The sequence below is a fragment of the Pichia membranifaciens genome (genome assembly GCF_001661235.1).
Source record: "Pichia membranifaciens NRRL Y-2026 unplaced genomic scaffold PICMEscaffold_2, whole genome shotgun sequence".
Taxonomy (NCBI): domain Eukaryota; kingdom Fungi; phylum Ascomycota; class Pichiomycetes; order Pichiales; family Pichiaceae; genus Pichia; species Pichia membranifaciens.
This window is the reverse complement of record NW_017566983.1, coordinates 2,026,088-2,051,535: the sequence shown is the minus strand read 5'-3', so window position 1 is coordinate 2,051,535 and position 25,448 is coordinate 2,026,088. Positions and strand designations below refer to the sequence as shown.

At 45.2% G+C, this 25,448-nt stretch overlaps 15 protein-coding genes across 15 annotated transcripts; 5 read left to right on the top strand and 10 right to left on the bottom strand.

Annotated features, from left to right (window-relative positions):
• Positions 1-27: 27 nt before the first annotated feature.
• PICMEDRAFT_10924 (hypothetical protein) lies at positions 28-1,344 on the bottom strand (the record flags this gene model as incomplete). Its single annotated transcript, XM_019159729.1, has 1 exon — positions 28-1,344. One exon carries the CDS (start codon positions 1,342-1,344, stop codon positions 28-30), a length of 1,317 nt encoding a protein of 438 aa, XP_019019109.1.
• Positions 1,345-1,561: 217 nt separating this feature from the next.
• Positions 1,562-3,051, top strand: PICMEDRAFT_15852 (hypothetical protein). The gene has a single exon (XM_019160996.1). The coding sequence runs from the start codon at positions 1,608-1,610 to the stop codon at positions 2,595-2,597; it is 990 nt and encodes a 329-aa protein (XP_019019108.1). The 5' UTR covers positions 1,562-1,607; the 3' UTR covers positions 2,598-3,051.
• Positions 2,628-3,185, bottom strand: PICMEDRAFT_58327 (hypothetical protein; the record flags this gene model as incomplete). The annotated part of the gene is made up of 2 exons (XM_019163292.1): positions 2,628-3,072; positions 3,136-3,185. 2 exons carry the CDS (start codon positions 3,183-3,185, stop codon positions 2,628-2,630), a joined length of 495 nt encoding a protein of 164 aa, XP_019019107.1.
• Positions 3,186-3,820: 635 nt separating this feature from the next.
• Positions 3,821-4,615, top strand: PICMEDRAFT_32696 (hypothetical protein; the record flags this gene model as incomplete). The annotated part of the gene is made up of 2 exons (XM_019162784.1): positions 3,821-3,891; positions 3,946-4,615. The coding sequence occupies 2 exons, from the start codon at positions 3,821-3,823 to the stop codon at positions 4,613-4,615; spliced, it is 741 nt and encodes a 246-aa protein (XP_019019106.1).
• Positions 4,616-4,712: 97 nt separating this feature from the next.
• Positions 4,713-5,802, bottom strand: PICMEDRAFT_71991 (hypothetical protein; the record flags this gene model as incomplete). Its single annotated transcript, XM_019164067.1, has 2 exons — positions 4,713-4,864; positions 5,373-5,802. 2 exons carry the CDS (start codon positions 5,800-5,802, stop codon positions 4,713-4,715), a joined length of 582 nt encoding a protein of 193 aa, XP_019019105.1.
• Positions 5,803-6,237: 435 nt separating this feature from the next.
• On the bottom strand, positions 6,238-8,865 carry PICMEDRAFT_15849 (hypothetical protein). Its single transcript, XM_019160995.1, has one exon. The coding sequence runs from the start codon at positions 8,826-8,828 to the stop codon at positions 6,522-6,524; it is 2,307 nt and encodes a 768-aa protein (XP_019019104.1). The 5' UTR covers positions 8,829-8,865; the 3' UTR covers positions 6,238-6,521.
• A 660-nt stretch (positions 8,866-9,525) lies between these two features.
• PICMEDRAFT_31397 (hypothetical protein) lies at positions 9,526-9,747 on the top strand (the record flags this gene model as incomplete). Its single annotated transcript, XM_019162699.1, has 1 exon — positions 9,526-9,747. The coding sequence occupies one exon, from the start codon at positions 9,526-9,528 to the stop codon at positions 9,745-9,747; it is 222 nt and encodes a 73-aa protein (XP_019019103.1).
• An 81-nt stretch (positions 9,748-9,828) lies between these two features.
• PICMEDRAFT_71988 (hypothetical protein) lies at positions 9,829-10,704 on the bottom strand (the record flags this gene model as incomplete). Its single annotated transcript, XM_019164066.1, has 1 exon — positions 9,829-10,704. One exon carries the CDS (start codon positions 10,702-10,704, stop codon positions 9,829-9,831), a length of 876 nt encoding a protein of 291 aa, XP_019019102.1.
• Positions 10,705-11,154: 450 nt separating this feature from the next.
• On the bottom strand, positions 11,155-12,228 carry PICMEDRAFT_71987 (hypothetical protein; the record flags this gene model as incomplete). Its single annotated transcript, XM_019164065.1, has 1 exon — positions 11,155-12,228. One exon carries the CDS (start codon positions 12,226-12,228, stop codon positions 11,155-11,157), a length of 1,074 nt encoding a protein of 357 aa, XP_019019101.1.
• Positions 12,229-13,436: 1,208 nt separating this feature from the next.
• PICMEDRAFT_24491 (hypothetical protein) lies at positions 13,437-17,855 on the top strand (the record flags this gene model as incomplete). The annotated part of the gene is made up of 2 exons (XM_019162354.1): positions 13,437-17,106; positions 17,479-17,855. Coding segments are annotated over 2 exons (4,047 nt in total), but the record flags the coding sequence as incomplete, so codon positions are not given.
• A 16-nt stretch (positions 17,856-17,871) lies between these two features.
• Positions 17,872-19,776, bottom strand: PICMEDRAFT_15847 (hypothetical protein). The gene has a single exon (XM_019160993.1). The coding sequence runs from the start codon at positions 19,434-19,436 to the stop codon at positions 18,180-18,182; it is 1,257 nt and encodes a 418-aa protein (XP_019019099.1). The 5' UTR covers positions 19,437-19,776; the 3' UTR covers positions 17,872-18,179.
• Positions 19,777-20,115: 339 nt separating this feature from the next.
• PICMEDRAFT_71984 (hypothetical protein) lies at positions 20,116-21,501 on the bottom strand (the record flags this gene model as incomplete). The annotated part of the gene is made up of 1 exon (XM_019164064.1): positions 20,116-21,501. The coding sequence occupies one exon, from the start codon at positions 21,499-21,501 to the stop codon at positions 20,116-20,118; it is 1,386 nt and encodes a 461-aa protein (XP_019019098.1).
• A 1,027-nt stretch (positions 21,502-22,528) lies between these two features.
• Positions 22,529-22,876, bottom strand: PICMEDRAFT_22966 (hypothetical protein; the record flags this gene model as incomplete). Its single annotated transcript, XM_019162288.1, has 1 exon — positions 22,529-22,876. A coding segment is annotated over one exon (348 nt), but the record flags the coding sequence as incomplete, so codon positions are not given.
• Positions 22,877-23,197: 321 nt separating this feature from the next.
• Positions 23,198-23,787, bottom strand: PICMEDRAFT_15845 (hypothetical protein). The gene has a single exon (XM_019160992.1). The coding sequence runs from the start codon at positions 23,540-23,542 to the stop codon at positions 23,237-23,239; it is 306 nt and encodes a 101-aa protein (XP_019019096.1). The 5' UTR covers positions 23,543-23,787; the 3' UTR covers positions 23,198-23,236.
• PICMEDRAFT_67488 (hypothetical protein) lies at positions 23,269-24,620 on the top strand. The gene is made up of 2 exons (XM_019163499.1): positions 23,269-23,624; positions 23,737-24,620. The coding sequence occupies exons 1-2, from the start codon at positions 23,585-23,587 to the stop codon at positions 24,267-24,269; spliced, it is 573 nt and encodes a 190-aa protein (XP_019019095.1). The 5' UTR covers positions 23,269-23,584; the 3' UTR covers positions 24,270-24,620.
• The last annotated feature ends 828 nt before the right edge of the window (positions 24,621-25,448 follow it).

Here is a 25,448-nt window from a genome sequence, read left to right as displayed (position 1 = left end):
TACATTAACTTACATGAGTTTTTAACACTAGTCCTTCTTTTTGAAAAAAGACATCAAATTCGACTGTTTCCTAGCACTGTTACCACCCTTGTTTTTCAAGGGTTTGGTATCGATAGTGTAAGAACTTTTTGCTGGCGTGGTAGACGATTGAGCAGGTTTTGCTGTCTTCCGATTGACTTTCCGTACCACATATCCATCAGCATCAACGTAAGTTTCCACATCTGGCTGAGGCTCTGCTGGCTGGTTTGAAGAAATAGTCGCTGGATTTTCTGCAACGTCGTCTTCGCTGATGTTTTCAAGGGTTGCTTCTGTTTCTTCCTGACTCTCATGCATTGTCTTTCCCTGGGCTTCGTTACTTTTTTCTTCTTCAGGCTCGGCTATGTCTATATCGTCGTACTTGTATTCTGTTTCTTTTTCTACAGTGCTGTCATCATCACCTTGATTCACGTTTTCAAAGGCGTCATCACTGAAATCGTCCTCAAGCATTTTTGCAAGCCCCTTTTTCTCGTCTTCTTGTTTTTTCCTCTCAGCCTGTGAGGAGAGTTTTGCTCTTTTAGAAGAAGTTGCACTTGAAATGTCTTTATTTCCTACCTCGGCTGGTTCCTTATTTCTTTTTCTGGAAGTATAAAGAGGCTTTCTTGCCTCGGTGCTGATCTTTGTGGATGCTGAAGTTGATGGCGTAGGATTCGAGCTGGCCTTACGAGACACATAAACTGGACGGCTTTTGTCATGATCTTCCATCTTGGCTTTAGTCTTGCTTTCAGTCTTGTCTTGAGTCTTGCTCTCCGACTTATCTTCAATATGTATTGAATTCTGAGCCTTCAGTGGCTCGGTTTGAGCTCTACGTGCAGGCCGATCTTCCTGCTGTTCCTCAGGCTGTTCAAGAATACCGTTAGTAGCAGTTTGAAGAATCCCACACTTTGTCATATTTTCCTCAGAAAAGCTCCACTTGTTGGTGGTACAAGTATCGATAATGTTAGTCAATGAGACTGCCGATTGTAAATGCATACTGTACATCTGACAAGAAACAACACTAGAGAAGAGTTTCTCTATACTGTCATTCAAGTCATCCTTATCAACAATTTTCACTAAAACGTCTGCGTGCCTCTCAAAATTCTCCTCTTTGTCCATCTTTTTGACTGCTTTTTGTTTCCCACATACACTGTACTTTATTGAAAGATCTTTAAACACACTGTCCGTTTGATGAGAGGTGTAGAAATGGTGCATTATTTCTGATGCTTCCTTTGCTGGCACCATCCATTTTCGAGAAAGAAATCTGGCAGTAACGGGCTTTTTGCTTATACCAAGTCGTTTTTCCAAATAATCTATATGTTCTTGTGTCATTGAGGTTAGCGATTAGTTTCTAACTCACCTAATGTATCTCTGTCAACTTCTCACACGCTGCTTGTTTAACTTCTTCCTCTTGCAACTCATCCCGTTTTTCAGGTAAATGATGTTTCCATGCGACGCGTCTGGAATGGAGAAAATTATTTGAGCACACATTAATGAGAATGGTTTGTCGCCTTCAATTCGGGGATGAGACGGCAAACAGCTTTCATATGTGTGAATATAATGCCCTCCCACCATACTAAGAGGCAAACCTCATCATGGTTGAGTTAGATTGGAACAACGTGCCCAAAGATTTATGCCCTGTTTGCAAAACCGATAAGTATCTTTCCCCTGAAATCGAATTCAAGATCAACCCCGAGTGTTACCACAAAATATGTGATGCCTGCGTAGATAGAATTTTTGCTCTTGGACCGTCTCCATGTCCATATCCTAATTGTGATAAAATATTGAGACGAAACAAATTCAAAGCTCAAGTGTTTGACGACTTGAATGTGGAAAGAGAGTGTGATATACGAAGGCGTGTATTAAGTGTCTACAATAAAAAGGAAGGTGACTTTCAAACTCCGGAAATGTATGACAAATATTTGGAAGAGATCGAAGACATCGTATACAAACTCTTGAATAGGTTGGATATCGAGGAAACGGAAGAAAGGCTCAGACAATATTCGATTGAGAACAAACAATCTATCGAACTAAATAATGCAAGACGAGAACAAGAATACGAGAAATTTATCAAATTACAGAAGTTAGAGAGGCAATACAAGTCAGAAAGAAATAGACTTAACAATGAAGTGATAAATGAGGAAAAGAAGTTGAAAACTTTGCAAAAAGAACAGGTTATCGATCAGCTACAAAATGCAGCTTCAGATAAAGATCCCAAGTTGATATTAGAAACTATTAGAAATGTAACAATGGAGAAAACTAAAAAGTGCAGAGATCAGTTGCAGAAGTTAGAAGAAAAATATTTGCGGCAGAAAGAAGCTATACGCAAAAATCTCAACCCTAACGATATCAAAAACAAGAACAAGAGTAAGATTCCGTTTACTCCGTTCAATGGAGACAGATTGGTCGAGCTGCCGTTCAAGTTCGATGGCAATGGGTACAAAGACCCATTCTTTTCCAAGAGTGTGGATGACATACAATACAAAGCTTCAGGATATAAGCTAGATGAGTACTATCAAAGATCTTTGAACGACGCATTCACCGGACTTGAATGCTATATTGCAGATGAGAAAATGTCTGTTTAGAAATTTAGGTGTAGAATATATCTAAACTAATTAAGGAATATTGACCCCCAACTCCTTCTTCAGGAACGCCTTACTGAAGCTTACACATTGCTGGTAGCACGTTTCAAACCCATCGGTTCCACCATAGTAGGGATCGTCAATTACTGTATCGAAAGAATCGCTATCTTTCCATTCGCCAAACATACCGACAACCGCCGTTGAGTTCTTAGGCTTCAGCCTTTTCAGATTGTACAAGTTAGAGTCATCCATACACAAAATGTAATCGAATTCCGTAAAGTGCTTGCTCTTTATTTGCTGGCCTCTATGGTTTATCGGGACATCATGATTTTTACAAGTTTTGATTGTTCTCGAGTCTGAGCGGTCACCAACATGGTAACCGGCGGTCCCAAATGAATCAATATAGGTCACAGTATCTGCAAGTTTGTTTTCATTCACAATTTTTCTGAAGACAGCTTCTGCCATTGGTGAACGACATCTTTAAAGTTCATGTTAGTGTCTTAATCAGCGTCAAAAACAATTATTGTTTCAATAACCTTACATATTTCCCAAGCAAACAAAGGCAACTTTGATGCTTGTATCTGAAGACATGTTGCGCGTAACGAACTGGCTTTTGGTGATGTCCTTCATTAACATAACATTTTAATCCGGAGAAGGAGAAACAGTGTCAATCAATTTACTTAACTGGTAGTCGAGCACTTTACAGCCGCGTTTCCCAGAAATGAGACAAGAACTGTCACATATTAAATATACTTGATAACCTCAGCTGCACCATTTGATACACTAAATATGGAGCTGGATTCCCTGAGTTGGTAACGGTTTCACCGTAGTAAAATTCAAGTCTATGAATATGAGACTCATTGTTAGATTTGATTCACAAAGTTTCTGGTATTTACAAGGTTTTTGTGTCTAAAGATGGAAATAGAGGAGTTATAACTTGACTTTTATGACTATATATTATTGTAGCTACATTTTTGCAGACAGTACCTGCTACAAGAAGTTCAACTTGATGTTCTACTTAGCCAATAACGTTTCAGTAGGCTAACTAGCTAATCTTAAGGTTTTCTTAGTCTCAAATTAAGCGATTTTTGAACATGTAAGCGATTTTTACAATTTTCATGGCAATATTTTGACGGCTATGGCTATATCTTTCTGTGTCCTATTCATCTCGGGCAAACACTTCAATAGCCTGTGAAACATCGATTCACACCTAACACACAGCTGAAATGGCTCTACGAGAGACATATACGCCTAGAGGTGAGCAACGGAAACTAGTAGAAAATCTACTTGGAAAAGGGTCATTAAATCGCCTCCCCAGGGATTTTAATCCACGAGCTCCCAAGCAATCAAGTGCTTCGTTAAAGGGGGATAGTATCGATGTGTCAATACTAGATCCTCCAAGAATGTGCAAAAGCTTTATTGTGGGAAAGTGTCCCTATGACATGCTTGACAACACAAAGGAAAATATGGGAAAATGTCCTAAATGGCATATTGAGAAGCACAAACTAATATACGAGACTGCCAAAGAAAGTGGCATCAAGATGCCTAGACAAAACTATGAGTTAGATTACATGAACGATTTGCAGCATTTTGTTGGTGACTGTGACCAACGTGTTCGAATTGCAGAAGAAAGACTCGATTACTCCGAAGCAGATAAGCAACTGTTAAATGATCTCGCTAGAACAGTAGAAAACCTTGAGAAAACAATCAGCATAACTTCAGAAGAGTTAAATGTTGTTCAGGAGGAAAAAAGAGATATGCAGAGGAGTATAGAACTTAATGAAGAGCTACAAAAATTTATTTTAGAGAAGGAGACCGTTTCAGAACGATATAGTGCCACCTTAGAGCGACTTAACACTGTTGGACAACAAAAGTTGCAAGTTTGTGAAGTATGCGGAGCATACATGTCGAAGGTAGACAATGACAGAAGACTAGCTGATCATTTCCTAGGTAAAATACACATCGCATATGCTGCAATGCGAAATACATTGGCAGAACTTAGAGAGAAACATAGCATCTAGTTATAGAAGTAGCTTAATCGCTTAAAAAAAATCTTGCTGCATATACTTAGGTATTAATATCTTCATTTTGAATAGCAAAGTAATAAGAAATGAAATACTAGTTTCCATTAGGAATGGACTTTTGGGTTTTTGTTTTTTCTTCAAAATCTTTACGTTGCTTCTGATGAGTTACTTCCACTCTTCCGACAGACGGAGGAATTTGGTCTGCAAAATAAGTCAAAATGCTTCTTAGTGGGATATAATTGTTGACTGTAGCATAAGCACGATTTACCACCAAAGTTGTTGCCGAGATAGATAAACTAGTAGCAAGCATTGTCGAGATGAGCACCAAAATCAGGGGGATACATAAAATTACCGCAATGGAGCTCAGTCCCAGGAATACCAACCCAGTTGCAAAGGATGCGAAGTTGGATGTAATTGATGCCATCAGAAAAAGAAAGACGAATTGTATATCGGTAGAGATGCCAACAAATGAAAAATAAATCTATAACAAGTTAGTATATGTTTTACGGGAAACACATTTTTGATGAGTGACGTACGCTTAATATGGAAGGGTCGTTTTTGTGGATATTAGAGAAACCAGAAAAGATGCTTTTTATACTATTGAGTATACTGATGGCGTTTCTGTAATTTAATGAAAAAAATGGAATGTTAGTCAGGGTCTGAACAAAAGTAAAAGAAAAGAGAAAGAATAAGCAAAGGAAAAATGAGAAGGCTCATCCTTTTTTTTTTGGTAACACATACAGAAAGAATATACTGGCAGCGGTTTGAGCTTTTCTTATTTTGGCCTCTCCACTATAGTCCGCTACATCAGTTTGAGCTGGAGAAACGAATGTAGTAGTGATAGACATCAACCACACAAGAAATTGATAAATCAACTGTATACCATTGAGCTGAATATGCTGCTTTTCGATGATTTTGCTTGACCGAGATTCTGTATCACATTCTGCCGAGGAAGACGAAAAACGTAGCTCAGACAGCTCTTTCAGTACTTGTTCCAAATCCTCATCATAAAATTGGTTGTCAGGATCATGAGAAGAACGTAGTTGAGCCTTAGATGTAAAATTCTTTTGTTGGACCTCATAGGAGGTGTCAATCTGATTTTTTTCAGAGCCTTCATCTTCAGAGCTAAGCTTTTCACCCTTTTCATTCAGCTTCATAGTTGTGTTTTGCTGTGTGATCACCATACTTCTCTATAAAGAAAAGCTGATCACAGGTTTAATTAGGTGATTGTAAAACATTATAGTCGATTCTAAACAATAAACAGCAATGGTGGTAGCTAGGCTCATAGCTCAGTTACCCGATTGGGAAGTTGATACTAGGTAATGATCTCTTTTGTAGTCCTGTGTGAGATAAAGCCTGCCCTGCATTTTATAGGCAGCAACTAGACCCCCCGTACATGCAAATGCATGAGCAACTAAACTTCTGTCGTTAAGAGAGGCTACTCCGTGAATTCGACATTAACATAATGGGGAGCGATACTATGAGATAGATCATGAAAATTAACATCGAAGTGAAGGTTAAGATCACGAGTACCCCGAACATGACCGGAATCACGACAGGAAAAAGTACAGGAACTACCATGTAGTTAGTATATGCCTTTAATATGCTTGAAAAACTATGCGAGCTATTTTCCACTAAACGTACTTATAAATAAAGACCAGAAAAAAAAAGAGAGGAGAGTCAAAAAAGTGGTGATAAATATGAGACTTTCGAACTGATTTGTAAAATCAGCCAGACGTGATACAATTGGCATGTTTATGGGCTAAGTTATTTTTATAAGGGTAAATCGATGAGAAATTGACAAAGGATGTACAAGACGCAGAATATAGTGTGAAATGAAAAGGAAGAAGGAGAGGGGGAAGAAGAGGGAGTAGAAGAGGAAAAAGAATCAGCTCGGTTGCCCTCACAATCTGCCGACATCGATTGTAATCTCGAACTGGTCTCCTGATTTGTCAATTCCTTCCACATCCTCTATACTGGTGCTTAGGTTCAATAAATCGATTAGAGACCTTCTATTCTCTTCTGCAATGCTTTCAGTGTTCTGCCTAGTATCACTGCTGCCATCACCGAGAAAACCCTTCCTTTTCTTGAGCTGGCCCTTCACACATTTGTACATTATACCACGAACAATTCTCATAGTATAGAACCTGAACTTAGATTCCTCATCATCTGATGCTCCAGGCATGAGAATACGGATAATGACCACATAAACCCTTGTATTCACACGTGCAATTTTCACTTCCTCAATACTGTAAGAGTTTTTATAAACATCCAACTGCCTCACATTGGAAACAATTAAGCTTTCGACATCACTGTGATTTCCGATACGATCTACTTCGGCACTAGCTGTTGCAATTTTATTCTTTTTGTCAAAAGCAATAGAAGGGCTTGTGAGAAGTAAAATATTGCCCAACCTCCAGATGAGCCTCCATGCCACGACAGAGACAAGAATTGCCATGATTACAGTTGAAACCTCATTTATCCATTTAGTAGCTTCCAGTGCATCGTTATTCAATAACTCATGTTCATACTCGTGTTCATCATGTTTGTGTTCACTATCAATCATATGTTCATCTTTGGAAGAAAGCCCAATGACAGATAGTAGCGTATTCCCGGTATGTAAACTTAGTATTCCTTGTGCAAAGGGATAGTACAAGCAGTATATTGCATACAAAACAGAAAGGTTAGTAGTAGAACTGTGAAATAAATTTGGTTTGAGTCCTAGTTTCGACTTAATGTATATTCCAAGACGATTGAATACCCCTTCTCGTGCTGGTTCATTTAGAGTTATAGAACTTAATCTTTTGACATTAGGTGCAATCTTTGACTCAGGTCTGTTCGGGAGCTCTTCATGTTCTTCCTTCTTCTCAGAAGTAGTGGTATCATTTACGATGTGGGATGTGAGTAGTGTGGTAACTATCGTCCCCAAGATGAAAATCTCGTACAATACTGGGTGCAGATGATGAGGACTTTCTCCGTTAGAATGCCCATGAGAATGACCCTGTGAATTGATTGCATTTTCGTTGTCATTCTCGAATGAGCTCATCATCATTTCCTCAACAATATGAGAGAATAGGTCTAGTCCAACGAAAAGAAGGGAAACTGATAAGGCAAAACCGATCAAGACTTCGATACGACCCAATCCAAATGGGTATTTAAGAGACGAAACTCTCCAAACTTCAAAGTTGCTCATTATTTGTACGGCAATTGATGAGAAATTTGAAATGACGTCATAGAAGAGGATGTGTGCCAGTGTTGACAAACATCCGTTGGAATAATGAAAGCCAGCAATGTAGGCCAACAACACAAAGAAGCCCTGTATCAAACACACTGAAAGTTTGGATTTTTGAGAACTTGTGATCATAGAGGTCACTTCGTTAAAGGTTGGAATGGTGTATTTCTTGGGTAAAATATGTGGTTTGTTAGTTGATGCCTTACGTTGTGGGTCTTGGAACATATTCATAGACACGGAGGAATGCTTATATCGATGGCCTCGACGATAGGATGGTTTGGGTAGTATTTGCGGTGACGAGGAAACAGGCTGCGCCAGGTTCTCTGATGAATTGTTCATTATCATTGAATTGAATTTGAAGGGCTGGTGTGCAGGTGAGCGTAATGGGGAGTTTGTAATTCCTGCGAATACTCCGTTAGAGTCAGTCAAGGGAGGGGTATCTTGTCGGGAAAATGGTTTTGAGGGAGGTATGTTGGTGGGCGTATAAGTCGCAGAGGCCGTGCTCCTTGACCTGTTGTGTTTTCTTGTCGATGTTGATGTCGTAAGAGACGGATTCAAATTGCTTGTCACGCTAGATAAGGACTGCATTGAGTATCTCTGGGATGGCAGATTTGGAGAGTCGGTCCTCAGTGGCTGAGGGAAGTCGTACAAAAATGTCTCATTGGTCGGCGTCGGCGTACCAACGGGCCCTGTGTTGTCATCGGATCCACCCCTATGTATTACAAGGTCTTCATCCTTTGTTGAATAGCTGTTTGCGCCAAAAACGTTCATGCTGTCTTCTCTCTCCTCAAGCTCTTTTTCCTCCTCAGACTTGCTATCGTGATCAGAACCCCTTTTCGGCTGTGACTTCTCCTGGTCTGGGTCACCAGCCAAGTCGTTCAGGATGAACGGAGACTGTAAGGACCTTCGCTTGTACGAGGAAGCTGAAGGTGAAGAGAAGGCCGTCGGCGCTGACTGTGGCGGTACTTTGTGAGACATGGGCTCTGCTGTGGATGACTCAATTCGACTGGAGTGGTTATCGGAGAGAGCAATTCATATAGGTAAAGGAAGAAGTCGATCTGTAGTACGTGAAAAGGGTAACCAGCTCAGCATGATCCACGAAAGAAAACCAGCTTTCGCAGTCGAAGCCAATAGTGCGTATGTTCGCTACAACGTGGCGATGGAATATGTCAATTCTACGACTAAAATATGACGTGTATTTCGAACAGATTGGGGAACTCATACTCAACGGCTCCCAACTGGATTGCTGTGTGGCACAGAGTTTCGTAACTGTATTTTACACTGGTTGCCAAGCCTGTGGACTACACACGGAAGTCTTCAGTGTACACGGTGGGGCTGTGTAGAAGTACGTTCTAGAGAAACTTTGCCAATTCCATCCTCGAGGGCTTTGTGTTTCGGGTCATTCTGCAGAATAAGAGCAGCTAGGACCTTTCCTGAACCAGACAGTTGTTCAGGAAAGAGTCACGCTAGCAGAGCACGAAAGCGGACCCGAGGATACGGTTGGACACTTAACATCTGTCTGTAGTGGGAGAAGATCTCGCGCAACCTGGCCAGATGACCGTTTTGAAAGGAAAAGAAAGGAAAATGGACCGTTTAGCATGAAGGTAGATGATGCCCAAACCACTCCGAAACAGTCATTCTGTCCGCAAAGGTCTCAGAACCGGGTAATACACACATGCTAGAAGTTACATGCAATGACCGACTTGGGAGAAAGATCCACGTCAAGTGTCTTGGTGAGGACACGGTGGGGGACTTCAAGAAAGTGCTAGGGCTTCAGATTGGAACGGCGCCAGAGAAAATTGTCCTCAAGAAGGGCTACATGATTTACAAGGACCACATAACGTTGGACGACTACGAGATTCATGATGGCATGAACCTTGAAATGTACTATTCATGAGGGCGTGTTATTGTACATAGAGACATAAGTAAATTTAGGATTTAGAGTTGTATTTAAAAAAATAGTGGTGCTTGCAATAAGCTACTTGAATTCAGGGTCTGCTAACAAGGTCTCCGCCGCCAACTTACCGAGATTATTCGACGCCAAAGGGCTATCACCAGTGAGAAGTTTCCTGTCTTTGTGGCATTTGCCAGTGATGTCTTTGTTGAGGACCTTGACGCCCAACTTTTCCAACCGGTCACCAAGTAACCAATTCAACTGGCCAGGCATGTACCCAATCTCCTGGTTGGCGCCCGAGTCCAAAGAATCAGGGAAAACACACACCGAGTAGCCTTTGAAAGGAAAGTTTTCCGGCTTCTCGCCGATGCCGGCGGCAAGCAGACAGGCAGGGCCGTGACACAACGTGATGAGGTACTTATTGTCTTCCAGCACCCAGTCCAGAACCTTCTTGACAGATTTGCTTTCAGGAATGCCCATCAATGCACCGTGACCACCAGGAACAAAAACGCCTGCATATGGCGAGTCCGGACCGCACACCTTGTCAACAATATCGTCAAGTTTAAAAGGGTTCTCCAATTTTGACTCGTACTTCTTAAACGTGTCCATGACGGCTTTATCTTCCGTGGGCATGGCCCACATTTCCAATTTCGCCGGGCTTCCCGACAAGGTGGCAACGTCTATCTCGAACCCGGCGTTGTCCAAATGGAACACCGGCAACAACATCTCGACAGGATGGTTCCCCGTTGAAAAGTACTTGCCGTTCTGCATCTTGAGATATCTTTCATCTGTCGCAATCATCAATATCTTCTTGTGACCCGTGTATGGGTGAGTGTAAGTAGTGCCATCGTAATCGGTCTTTTTAGACGTGTAAATAGATAAGGAATACGGAGATGGGAAGAACGCATTCTTTTCGGCTGTATCTGGGGCCGGATGGTGATCCAATTCTGTGCTAGACATGTTTGCTACTAATTGTGCTTACTTAGTTGTTGAGATTAGTTTACAGACAAGTAGTGCAAGAAAAGGACAAGTTGGGCTCAAGTGGGTCAAAACAGGAATTCGAGCTTTATATGAACAGGCGGCGAAAAAAGCTAGATGCCCATCTCGCATTCACCAATGCGGGACAGGAGAATATTAACCGGTCTAGAATTGCCGGGGCAACTGGCCACCAGAAAACCTGCACTCTACAGTTCCTAGGATCACCCTTGAGAATCCAATACTTACGTATTATTGCAGATCCAAGCCTGCGTGTAGCATTTATGGAGAATTAGAAAAGAGTAGGATTTCAAAAACACCGAAAAATTATAAGGCAGAAAGAGTCGTGCCTAGAATAGAACCCTGCGCATCATGTAGTTAGATAGAAAAGCCAAATGTGGTTGGACTGTATCGATAGAAATGTGTTTGAACTTATCACATGAAGTACTCCACATATGGCGCCTTTTTGTTCATTCGATGCTCAAAGTTGTCTTCAAAGTCTGAGGAGCCTCCGAACCCGTCGAGGCCGTCAAATCTGTCGACACCGCCCACTCCGGAGCTGAGGTTGTTCCCTTCAATTCTCAAAAACTCCTTTTCGCTGTCAGGTGAGGCATCGAAAACGTTGAATCTTATGCTCTCTGGATTCTTTGAGTCATCGAATACCTCTAATATCGATGCCTTGTTCCCGCAGCGGTAGCAGTAGTTCGGCGCAGACCACACTGTGTTCACTTTCCCCTTCCAGAACACCTGGAACCCATCGTTGCAAAGCTGGTGTGCACGATAGATCTTCTCGAATCCATTGATCCGCAAGAACTTGTTCACCACATTGATCCCAAATTGGTATCCTGCACCTCTTGAGGATATTCGGAAGTTGAGGAGCTCGATGTCTGGGTCACTCCACATCAAGTCCGCCATAGGTCCGTCGTGTGGTATTTCCTTGAAGCGGTCGATGACAGAGATCGAGTCTATTGTCTGAACATTCGGAGAAAGACCACCGTGAACACAAAAGAGCGTATTGTCCACAATCGCAGATAGCACCAAGAAATCAAACAAGTCCGTGAAGATCGACCACACTTTGCTGTCGGACCCGTATTTCGTGACACACTCCGTGTAAAAGCCGTAGTTCGTTGTGATCTGCCGGGACTCGTGGTTCCCCCGTATTAGTGTTATTCGGGACGGGTACTTGAGTTTGAGCACAATCAACAACGAAATCGTCTCGATCGAATGGTACCCCCTGTCGACATAGTCACCAAGGAAAAGATAGTTTGTGTTCGGGGGATATCCCCCGATCTTGAAGATCTCAAGCAAATCGTAGAACTGCCCGTGAATATCTCCCACCATTGTCACAGGCGACTGTATGTGCACAATGTTGGCGTCATCCACTATCAGCTCCTTTACCTTGAAAGCAAGCCACTCGAGCACTCTTTCCGAGAGCAATGTTCCGTTGTAGAGCTTCTCAAGGCATTCGTCCAAATCCATCACCTCTGCCGTGTCTATTTCCACCGTCATGGCCACGCACTCTGTATCTTTCTCACTGACTTCTGGCACTATCCATTACGTTACTTCTTCCGCCATTCGCCCTGCGTTTCCTCTGTTACTTTCATCTCCAGGCCTTTGTAAACCGTCAGCTCCTCCCATCTTCATGTTCCCCCGTCGGAGACCCTTGTGGTGCACGGGCGCACTTTCGCGTTTCAGGAAAAGAGAGCTCCCATAATGTTCCTATCATGCAAGTGACAGCATCCATCCATGGCAACTACTTTATTGGTAAGGAACTGTAGCTAGGACATTACAGCTCATAGCAGAGAAGAGAGCCCAGGACCCTACAGCGCCATTGACACACTGCAGCAGTATTAGGAGACATGGGCGCTGGACACGACAAACAGGGATTGGAAATCAATAATCCGTCCGAAACCGCCAAAGCGTCTACGACCAAAGGTTCCGACACGCAAGAGACCCACACGTCTCTGGTAGACAAAAAGGTAGTGCACGACAGCATTTCCGGTGGCCATCTGAACGGCATTGGCACCAATAGCAAGCTAAACTTGCCCGTGAAGCCGCATCCACAAAATTCTAGGTCACGAAGCAACAGTGACCTCAACTCCAAGAACATGACGCCGCTTTCCACGTCGAGCTTACGAGCAAAGCTCTCCAGGAACCCTAGCACCTCTTCAATAGCCGACTCGAATAAGGCCAAAATGAAGCTCAAGCTACAGCTCTCCCAGCAGGCTGCATCGCTTGCCACTCTACAGGCCACACCCGTCTTGCTCTCGCCCAGGGGAACACCAACAACCTCTCCAAACTTCAACGCTGACGGTTTCTTTGCTAACTATGACACTTCCACCTCATCAAATAACCCATCTCTGTCTAACCAGTCACATCTAGATGCTCTGCTTGATGACTCGATCCCTAACCCAGGTCACAACATAGAACTGACCATACCGGACGATCACACAGCGCTCCCATCACCTACAGAAATCTCTCCGTCTTCCGACATACAAAGCTCAGGAAGTAAGATCTCTTCACCATCGGTCCCTGCGACTGCCAATTCTAAGCTGCACAACTCCTCATCCACTTCGAAGTCGAGCTTGCATCCTTTACAAACAAAGTTGAACCGAATGCCTTCTTCTTCCACTACACCTGGCTCCGCCTCCGCCAAATCTCCAAGATCCCCGTTGAATAAGTACAAGTCCAGAAATATAGCGTATCAACCCCTGCCTGAGCCAGTTAGACCACAGACCTCAATTTTGAAGAGTAATTTCAACACAAAATTCTCTCAGCAGTATCAGCAACAAGAGAAGATGTATTTGACCGGTATCACAAAGTACAGAAACAGATATAAGAATGCCGATGATTACTATGACAAATCAGTTGTGCCAGATGATGTAGACACAGCCCCAGAGAGCAGTTATAGTGCTGCGAGTGAACCTACAGAATTCAGTAGAATCGGTAGCATGGATTCGGAAATATTCCCAACAGAAGATTCCGATTATCTGAACGACAGAAATGACAAGGGCAGAGAATATGAAGCCCTTAAAGCGTTGGGACATCAAATCGGCTCTGAGCTATTGAACAAGGAATTTGAATCCATATCGGAGTATTCCCTGGATTCGAATCTTCTATTAGAACTATTGAACAAAAACGATGAGATTCAGCTAAAGAACACGGATGCGAATGGAAGCATATCCGAGCGATTAGAGTGGCAAGCAATGCTTCAGACAGTGTTGACTGGTGATGTCGTCACTGGTGAGAAAACTAAATTAGTAAAACCTCTTACGGAACTTGAGGGCGAAAATATGTTGCATGTTGGGTACAAAGAAGATTTCTGGCTTGGAATAAGAGCAAAACTATACGGTAGAACAGAAGAAGAGCAGAAGAGGTTGGTTTTGTATCACCGTGGTTTAGTCGATGGAACATTTGATGAGATCATGAACTTCAAGCTAGAATTCCCTCTAGACGGTGCAGAAATGTCATATGTAGAAAAAGTGAGGTTTGCATCAAAAAAGGTTAACGACTTACTTAACAAATATGAAAGATGCCAAGAACTTTGGAGAACCCAAAAGGAAATGGAGACTGATAAACCACAATGTGCGACGCCAGAATTTAACAGCAGATTAAATTGTTTAGTTGCATGGATATCTGTTACCGATGCAGTAGAGAGGGAATCTGATGTGCTAAAAAAATGGGTTGGAAATGATGATTTAGATGTCCTTAGAGCAGGATGCTCTTCTTCTAGCTCCGCATCCTCACCAGAAATTGATGAGGCCGCTACAAATGGCGGGAAAGTAAAAGATGATGATCAGATGTTCAAAGATGACCGCCCATTTGTTGAAAGGATTCTGAAGGAGAAAGATATTGAAAACCTGTTTAACAAGAGGTTGTTTACAACTTTCTCTCACTGGACAATAAAGGCTAAGACATCACACTTGGAATACCATCAATATTTTAATGAGTTGGGATTACCTTCATATTTGGATAACCTTTTTGTTTTGACCAATTTTCCATCAAAACTTATGAAAGAAATTATAAAGACCAGACTTGCTTATGCCAAGAAACTAACAAATCCTACGATGATGATGATTGACCAAACGCTAGATGATTTGAAGATGTATCTCAGATTGTCATTAGAGATCAAAATTAGTATGTTAGAATATTGTGCTCCTGTTAACGGCTGGATCTCGTTTCCAGATTATCAAGACCCTGAATTTGATAATGCCATTATTCAATGTGTCAACCACTACATGTATTTGCTAAACAGAAAACTGTTGTTTTCTCCAAAAGGCTTGAAATCATTTAGAACCTTTAAAGAACCCGAAGAGCTGGAAAAAGAATGGGAGTTTTTGCAGAACATGGGATTTTACATCAGCGAAATTTCTGTTGAATTTTCAGTTCAAATCACTTCACTTGCGTTGAAATTGATCAACCGATTATACTCGTTCATTCAACATCAAATACAGGGTCCACCTTCTGATGGATTCAGATTGGACAGCCAACGATTGATTCGTTGGTACACATCCTCTATTGAGAACTTTGGACAGATGAGAAGAAAATTTATAAGATTTGAAATTGGTTTGTTTCAGTACTTTCTTAACTCAGTAAAGTTCAAAGTACTACCTCAAAAAACACAGAAGTTTTTCTCTTTACTCAAAGAATCCAACCATGCACTTTTTCATAGTCCAAAAATAGCAGAGGATGGTGTATACATCTTTGTTTCAGAATCTCTTGTTAATAGGCCTTACGATGTTAGCTGCATTCTCAAAAACACATACTTGGGCGTGAATTTTGCTAATATTCCTAAGAGACATATTGATGTCATACGAAGCTATCATCCTTCTATTCAATACGATAATGCAACCTCTGATTATGATGACGAAGAGGAAGAAACAAATAATTTGAGCCTGGATTACGTTATTGTGATAGTTCCACCAAAGGCACTGATGTGGGATGGTGCTGTAATACCATTTTCAGACGTTGACCATTTATCAATTGGCGAACTAACCAGAGGAAATGCAATGTTTTTGACAGCAGGTGGACCTGCGCTGAACATTTCCGATACTTTTGACATTTTCAAACAGTATGCAGGCGAAACGATAGGCTCAAACTCAAAAGTATGTTGCTCAGTTCCAAAACTTGAGGAGAACTTTCAGACTACAATAAAAATCTTTTTACGTCTTACTTGCCTTACCATCGACTCTACACCTTCAATCAGAAACCTTTGTAGAGGTGTCGGAAATTGTCAAGAGCTAGTCAATAATATTTTTATCTTTGCTAGAGATGTTGGGCGTGATTCAATTAGAAATTCTGCATTAATGTTTGATCTCTCTTCAGCTAGAGGAACTATCATTTTAAGGATGGTAAAACTAGCTATTGAATGGCTAAGCTTCATAGTCGATGATTGTTCTCCAACAGACCCTAAAACATTTAGATGGTGTGTTTCAGCCCTTGAGTTTGCGATGGATGTAACTAGAGGTTTCAATATCCTAACGCTCGATTCTGAAAAGTTCTATAGACTCAAAGACAAAGTTGCTGGATGTATGTCATTATTGATTGCCCATTTCGATATTATGGGTGCTCGTGCCAAGGAATTGCAGAAGACAAGAATGCAAAAGTATGCATTAAATTCTCAAAAGGATATTTACACACTAGACGATGAATCTCTTGGTTCATTGAGGCAACATATAATGCATCAGATTGGTATGATTGAAGAAGAACGTAGACACTTACAAGTCGAACAAAGGAGTGTTGGTAGAGTTTTGGACGATACAAATATGGAGAATCAATTGTTAACTTATTTGGCTTCATCTTTCTCGAGTGTCTCAATTCGTTGGCAAAAGGGCAAATTTCTGGGTGGTGGCACATTTGGATCTGTTTTTGCATGTGTTAACTTGGACACAGGTGGTCCGATGGCTGTCAAAGAGATACGTTTCCAAGACAGGCAATCGATCAAAACGATTGTTCCTGCAATCAAAGGTGAGATGTCTGTATTGGAGTTGCTATCGCATCCTAACATTGTGCAATTCTTTGGAGTGGAAGTTCACCGTGACCGTGTTTATATCTTTATGGAATACTGTTCTGGAGGTTCATTAGCAGGATTGTTAGAGTACGGTAGGATTGAGGATGAGCTTGTTATTCAATTGTACACGCTACAAATGTTAGAAGCCATGGCGTATTTGCATCAGTTTGGTATTGTTCACAGAGATGTTAAACCTGATAATATATTATTGGACCATATGGGTGTTATCAAGTTTGTTGACTTTGGTTCTGCCAAAGTCATTGCCATTCCTAATGGGGGCTCGGCTAGTGGTAGTGCAAGCGGACCTTCAAGTGGAACTTCAAATAACAACAACAATAACAGTATGATTTCAAACTCTAATCCAAATACCTCCTATGGTGAAAATGAGAACTTCAACGGTGCCAGCAACTCTGGTGGATCGCCAAGCAACGTATCGACTATATCCCATCCTGACATATCAATCACACCTATTGCTGGTTCGGAAAGCCATAGCCCTGCTGATTACATTAGATCTACAACGAGTACGATATCTAGTACTCTGAGTTTGAATGAAATTGTTGCTGGGAATGCACAAAGCAATGGTAAGCTGACGTCTACAAACAACAACTTGATGAGCACCCTTTCATCAGTGTCTACGTCATCGATTTCGGCATACACAGGACTGAATGGTGACTCAAGTACCGTGAATTTGTCAAATAATACAGCAGTAAACAATCCGGCGACTGGTGCTATTGTTGAATCTATTATAGAAAGCAAGAAGTCACACGCTCTTACCGGCACTCCGATGTACATGTCACCTGAAACAATCAAGGGGGACAATGTTGGTAGGTTTGGGGCGATGGATATATGGTCACTTGGATGCTGTGTTTTGGAAATGGCCACTGGACGTAGACCTTGGAGTAATTTGGACAATGAGTTTGCCGTGATGTATCATATTGCAGCAGGACATCTACCACAATTCCCATCGACGAAGGAATTGAGTGAACAGGGACAAGAGTTCCTGGCCAAATGTTTGACGATCAATCCTCAGAAGAGAGCAAGCGCTGTTGAGTTGTTGCAAGATCCATGGATCCAGGCTATTCGGAACGAGGCCTTCTCTGATCCGAGTGGAACGAATGTGAATGAAAGTACTGTCTTTGAATAAATACCATTATAGTTTATATACCCTTCTTGCCTCTCCCGTTCATACTTAATTTACGTTACATACTTGTCTTATCTAAATGTGAATATAATGTCTTGCATTAAAAAGCTCCTTTTTGATGAAGGGTATTTTTTGATTGAATCATTACGTTGCTTGTTTTAATATAGAATAACTATATAAAGAACAAAAAAAGACAAACTGAATGTGTTGCTAGCTCACCACTATATATGAACAACAATAACAAGGAGGTTAAAAGAGAGGGGTAAAATCAAAGAGGTAGACAAAAGACTTGGAGGGCATTCAACGCTTTCATATCTTAATTTCGGTTTCCTTGTCGAAGGACTCAGGAACAAATCTCCAGTGTGACATGCCCTCAACATCATCGTTTTTAGCACTACCCGAATCAACACCCGATGCAACGTTTTTGATCGATAGATGGGCCAAGTTGGACAACGTGATGAAAATATCGTTATCTAAAGAGTCTTTGGAGTAATCGACCTCATCGAACCATCTGCGAGCCCATTTTGCATTATTTGCTTCCTCCGCTTTACGTAACTCCCTCTGCTTGTTTTCAAGTTTGGATTTTTCTTCATGAATCAGGTCGAAGTCACCCTTACGGATGGCCTCAGCGACGTCTTTCCAGGCCTTACGGCTCTCCAAGGGATGCTGATCATCAATTGGCTTGACAGTCAAATGCTGGGCTTCGTAGTTGGAGGCATCAAAGAAGGTCTCGCCCTTGGAGGATGAAGGGGAGGACGAGCCCTTGGCGATTGCCGATTTTTCAGACCACTGGCCAGAGATTGTGTAGAGGGCCTTTTCTTTCTTGAGGGATTCTTCGTAGCTTTTGAAGATACGTGCCTTGAAGGTGTTTTTCTTACCGGAGAAATATCCCCTTCCGGAATACTCAATGACTGTATAGTAACCAGCAGAAGATTGGATATATGATTTTTGTTCTAGTTCGACAAACGGAGAAAAAGCCAAAATCCCTTCGATGTGTAGGGGAGGCAACGTGACCAAATAGGTTTCGTCCAAGTTTCTGTATTCAAGGAGCGCATGGCCAAACTGTCTGACGTTCAAGGCGGTGGTGGACATGGACGCTCTGACGCCGTTGTAGCCTTCTAGGATGGTATTGTTCTTCTTGTTTTCAACGGCGTATGCGGTGATTGGCGGGTGGTGGCTCACCTGCTCGCTGACCAGGATGGTTTCGCCCAACTTCTGCTCCTTCGACGTGTCTTCCCACTTCCCGACAAAGATCTCGCCAAGGAAGGGGTTCAACGGCTTCTTCTCACCCCCGAGGGTCTCGTTCCGCGAGCAGTACTGCGACTTCAAGGTCGAGATGAACCATCTCGTGACGGCAATCATGCGCTTTAGCTCGACCGGGTCGTCGTCCGAGTCCACAATGAAGTTGGGCTCCAGCAACAAGTCCACATGTTCGGACCAGTACTGCGAGTATTCGACAAGCGAGGTGGGCGATAGAATGAACGGTGGCGCAGTCAATGACGACAAGTCTCCGTTGTAGGAGGCAATCGACTTTATAAACGTGGTCCAGCTGGCTGCAGAAGTCATGGTGGTGCAGAGGAATGGAGTCCGCTACTGTGCTATGCTATAATGTGCTATGGCGACCTAATGTGTTATGCGTGGCCTAGTGTGTGGTAGTTTGTGGACGAGGGCAATCTCTCGCTGGTCCTGGTCGGAGTGCACGGGGGTTCTGAGCAGTTCGGGAGCCTCACGCAATGCCGGACAGCAACTAATTTAGCAAGCGGGACTTGGCGTGTTCTTCAGGCCCTCCACCACACCGTCCCCGTGGTCCTCCCTTCCAAGGTGTATACCGATCCTCAACAGAGGCACCGATTTTTCTCCCTCTCGTGCTCGCTCCCGCTCGTTCTCGCCGAGCTCGCTTTCTGGCTACGACGTCAACAGTAAACGAGCCTGCGACCAGCAGCTGCTGCCGCCGCCGCCGACGCGAAACGACAAAGCCGGAGCTGGGCAGGACTGCACCCGTGCACCCGTGCACCGCGGGGCTCCGCGGGCGGGAAAAAAGACCGGAAATAACCGGAAATAGGTCGATCGGGACCGGCGGGCCGGTTGGCCGGGGCCGGGGGGTCCTGGCCGAAAAGGGCAACTCCAAGTCGACAAAGGGGAAGATACATTTTGCTGTAATTAAGGAGAGTGAAAGTACATACTTCTAGACATCGGGTTCGTTAGCGGGGAGAGGACGGCGGAAGGAATTGTCCGGGCAGGCAGATCACCACCAGTCACCTTGGTCCTTCATGGCGTCGGCAACCTTGATGAAACCAGCAACGTTGGCACCCATGACGAGGGAAGGAAGCGAGCCCTTGTTGGTCTCGGCGGAGTAGGCGACAGAGGTCTCGTAGCAGTTTTCGAAGCAGTTGACCATGATGTCCTTCAACTTCTGGTCGACCTCCTCGGCGGTCCAGGACTCTCTTTGGGAGTTCTGGGCCATCTCCAAGCCGGAGACGGCGACACCACCGCAGTTGGCGGCCTTACCTGGGGCGTACCAGATGGAGGCGCCGAGGGCGGAGGCAGACTTTCTCTCGGCCTCGAAGACATCGATGGCCTCCTGGGTGGAGCCCATGTTGGAGCCCTCGGCGATGAACTTGCAGCCGGCGGCAACGAGAGCCTTGGCCTCCTCACCGGAGACCTCGTTCTGGGTGGCAGAAGGCAAGGCGACGTCGACGGCGCCGACGTGGACCCAAGGTCTCTCGCCTGGCAAGTACTCGCACTTGGTGGACTGGGTGGTGAAAGACTTGTCGGTGGCAATGATCTCCTTCAAGGACTTGAACTGGAGCTTGGCGGCCTGGATGGCGTAGATCTGCTCCGGAGAGATACCCTTCTGGTTGATGATGGTGCCCGTGGAGTCCGAGAGCGACACGACGGTGGAGCCCAACTCGATGGCCTTCAAGGCAGCGTACTGGGCAACGTTACCGGACCCGGAGATGGCGACCCTCTTACCGGCAAAGGTCTCCTTGCCGTTGGTGGCCTTTTCGATCATCTTCTCGACGTAGTAGACAAGACCGTACCCGGTGGCTTCTGGTCTGATCAAGGAGCCGCCCCAGGACAAGCCCTTACCGGTGAGGACACCTTCCCATTGGTTCTGCATCTGCTTGTAGGCGCCGAACATGAAGCCGATCTCTCTGCCACCGGTACCGATGTCACCGGCAGGCACGTCTGTGAACTGACCGATGTATCTGGCCAACTGTCTCATGAATGCGACACAGAATCTTCTGATCTCGTTGTCGGACTTGCCCTTAGGGTTGAAGTCGGAGCCACCCTTACCACCGCCCATTGGGAGGCCGGTCAAAGCGTTCTTGAAGATCTGCTCGTACCCCAAGAACTTGAGGATCGAGAGGTTCACAGAGGGGTGCAATCTCAACCCGCCCTTGTATGGGCCCAAGGCTGAGTTGAACTGCACTCTGTAGCCCCTGTTCACCTGCATGGCGCCGCTGTCGTCTTCCCACGTCACTCTGAACTGGATGATTCTCTCCGGGATGGACACCACAGGGATCACCTTCTCGTACTCTGGGTGCTTGGCGAACAACGTCGACTCCTTCAGCGTGGAGAGGAGCTCGTTGTAGGCTTGCTGGAATTCGGGTTCTTCTGGTTGGACCATTTTGGACGTTTGTACGATCTTTAACTTTCGCTTGCGGAAAGGATTCTAAAACTGATACACCGAAAAAGCCTAGAGGAAAGGAAGAAGAACAAACACCCCACCACAGAGAAAAGCACACACATCCCACTCACCCCAAGCGCCAACACCACCCAGGGCCGGGGACACGAGGAGTATAAATACAGCAGAAAAAAACCACCCCAGCACTGCAGGACCTGATACCGCCGATCTCGACGGTGAAAAATTCACATCATCTTCCATCACCCGTCTGGGCTGTCCGAGGCCGGCAAGAAGACCCACCGCAAAAGAAAAGAGCCCCGGCAACACTGCGCCGCCGCCGGTGGGGGGCGAGAGTGACACCGTGGCCCTGCACCTGCCCCCGGCGCCGGCCCTGATTGCACAGACTCAGCGCCGATTATGCAGCGGGCCGACCGTTACGTAAGGCCCGCTGCCCGGCAGCGCTATCTCTGGCCAATGGCAGCCCGGCGGCTGCGGCGACCTGCGGCGACTGCAGCGTCCGGCCTTCTCTCCCGGCACACGTGACTGCGACGGGGCCGCAATCTCCGGTGTTTGACAGGTCGTGACTCACTGCGGCGGGTGGGGGCAGCGGTGTGCTATCGGGCCAATGTGCGTTGGCGATACGGGCACGCTGGGCTGCAACGTGCGTTCGACACGGCGGCCCGGAGGCGGTGCAGCTCGGGGCAGGGCCGCAGGCCCGCAGGCTAGGCCCGCAGCGGCGGTGCCGGCCTTCTCCAGAGGGAAAAGTGGTGGCAGGTCTGGCGTGGGATGGCCGTGGGAGGGAAAGTGCAGGCTGGGCGTTGACAGGAAACGGCTGCGGCGGGGGAGGGGGGTTGCGCTTACGTAAGCGCCGGAGGCGTCGCTGCACCTGCCCGATCGGGGGCGCGCACGCGGCATTCGTCGTGGCATCGGCTTCTAGCTACACAGGTAAAAAGAACATGGAGATGGTAGGTAGCGGTAGGTAGGCGGTCAATAGTGCAGCGCAAGGGCCGCGTCAGAGCTTGGCCTTCTCCGGGCCGGCGAACTTCAAGAGCTTCTCGATGTAGCTTGCCTTCATCACGTTGCCCTTGATTTTCAACTTGCCCGTCATGAAGAGCTTCTGCGCGCTCTGCTTGCCGTGGATGAGTTTCCTGAGGTTCACGTCGTCTACCCTGATCGTGATGTCGGCGGGCGGGCGCTCGCCCTCGGCCGTGCCGAGCTGCACGCCGCCGGCGTCCTTGCTGCGCAAGAGCCACACCACGGGCGTCTTGAGGCCCTTGCCCGAGATCTCAAACACCACGTCTGCGTTGAGCTTCTCGTGCGTCTCCTTCTGGAGCGACTGGTTTGTCTGCAACGCCTTGGCGAGCTTCTCCAGCGAGCTTTTGGATTTGTATTCGGTCATGTCTGCTGTGCGGGTGTGTGCTGCGGCGGATTCCGGGTCTACAGTGTCGAGGAGGGCCGCTGCGTCGTCGGAGGGGGGTCGGCAGGACCACGCTGTATTTATACTGCTATGCCGTCGGCGCATTCCACCCTGGCCCGTGCTGCCAGTTACTCCGAGCCTGGCGGAAATACATGACAACATGGCTCCCTCCTCCGCCCTGCTGCCTGCTCCCCGCCAGTCCCGCAGGCTTTCCCCGCTTTTTATCCCCTCGGGGAGGAACAGGGGGCTCGGCCGCAAACGCGACGGGTCACGTGACTTTGGCGTCGATCGGCCCAAAACTTGGTGGCGGCTGGGAGGACCTCAATCGCGGCACTGCGTTTTCTGGGGGGGATGCGGTTTGGCGACTTTTTGCGTGTTGTTTTTGTTTCCGCATCTGCCTCTATTGTTTCTGCGGTTGGTTGTCTGGTTGTTGTTGTTTTTAATTGCGTTTTCGTTTTCGTTTTCGTTTGCGTCTCCGTTTTTGTTTTCTTCTTCGTCTTCTCTCTTGTTTTCCTTCCGCCCTCTCTCCTTCCCCTTCACCCCCTGTCCTCTTCGTGCCTCTACGGAAGTTCTTCTCCCTCGTCCCTGCAGCTCTTCTTCTCTGACACGTTTGAGCCCCGGATCCATCCAATACAAACAAAAAACAACAACAACAAACCAATAACGAAAATGGTTGCCGCAATTGCCGTCCCAAAAATGAGCTACAAAGGTATGTGACGGGCGTCTGGTGCCAGGCGAACGCCAAGGGCAAACAAACACAAACGGATCACAAAACTAACACTGCATTTTGCCTTTTTTTGTTTTTTTCTCAACTCGTAAAGACATGATTGTCGAAGCAATCGTCTCCCTCAAGGAAAGAGGAGGATCCAGCCGTCAAGCCATCAAGAAGTACATCCAGTCCAACCACTCTCTTTCCAACTTTGACAACCACTTCAACAACGCGTTGAAGAAGGGTGTCACCGCAGGCATCTTTGCTCAGCCAAAGGGCCCTGTTGGCCCAGTCAAGGTCGTCAAGGAGAAGCTCGAGCCAGCCAAAAAGGAAAAGACCAAGACCACCAAGAAGGTCGCCAAGAAGCCGGTCGGCACCAAGGCCAAGAAGGAGTTGAAGACCCCAACGGCCAAAAAGACTGCTTCAAAGGCCGCTCCAAAGAAGGCCACCAAAGTCACAAAAGCTACAAAGAAGGCCCCAACTAAGGTGACCAAGGCTGCCCCAAAGAAGGCCACCAAGACCACCAAGGCCACCAAGACGTCCAAGACTTCCAAAGTTGCCCCAAAGAAGGCAGTTACGAAGGCCAAGAAGGAGACAGCCAAGAAGGCTGCTCCAAAAAAAACAGGGAAAGCTGCTAAGAAATAAGCATGCGCTCTTTCCACCGTTCTTACTTATTCTTTTTTTGCCCCTCTATCTTTCCAATCTCTGTACTTTACTGTATCTTTACTTCTATTACCTATTTTTTATCTTATCTTTGTTCATTTTTTTGTTCCATTGATTTGCCACCACTTGATATCAGTTTCATTTTTGTTTCCTCCTTTTTTGTGTCTTACTCTTTCAAATTGTATGTCTGCCTGTCGGCCAGATGGTGGTGGCACAGTTGTATATTAGAGCCTTTAGTTTTAGTATAATCACTACATTTCTTATCTATATATCTAGATTCGCTTTTATATTAATTCGGCTGGTTTAGGACCACAGAAGCCATTTCCCTTGCTGTTTATGTTTATTTTTTATCCTTGCCTTTTATGGGCGTTTACCTTGGCTGCTCAACCCGCATATGTTTGGAATAAAGAAGGACGAAAAAGCCAGAAATATTCGAATTCCAAATTGATGCTACCACTCTTTTCGCAGCGAGGCTGTTATCAGGGCATTTATGTTCTTTTGCAGTACAGGCGCAGCGGCAGCAACAAAAGAGGCGTAGCGAAATTGGGGCTTTGAGGGGGGGAGTCATGAGCACCAACAACAGCAGCAGCAACACCTGATTTATTCCCTAAAAGGAGTCGCAGGTTTTGTGCTAGAGATTTCTGCACTTATACCGAAACCTCTGCGGAAGATTTTGTGCCGTCATGGGATTTTGCACGACGGTATCTTTTTTGTAGATTTATTGGTCACTTTCACCTGTAAATATGACGGGCTTTGCTGGCAATCCGCCAGGGGCAATCTAAAGTTTGGTACTGCCATAGTATCAATGGTAACCAGGGATACGGGCATGTGCCCTGAAATTGCTATAATTAACCCCTTTGTCGTTGTCTCTGAGGTTTAATTGATAGTATCTAGGATGTACCGGGCTATTTATAGAATATGCACACTTGGATGTCTCCTGCAGCTACTGTCTCTTGAGTTGAACGGTGCCTTGTCCTCATGTAGTGACGTTTATCCTCCATTACAATACCGTGAAAGGGATAGCCGTGGAGGGAGAGCCCACAAGAGACCCTTAATAATAGCGAACTTCCGGTTCTAAACCGATCTTATTGTATGTGTAGATCAGCACGACCACTATATCTTCTGCATAGCAAACCTCTCCATGTCCAAAAACCTCATCGG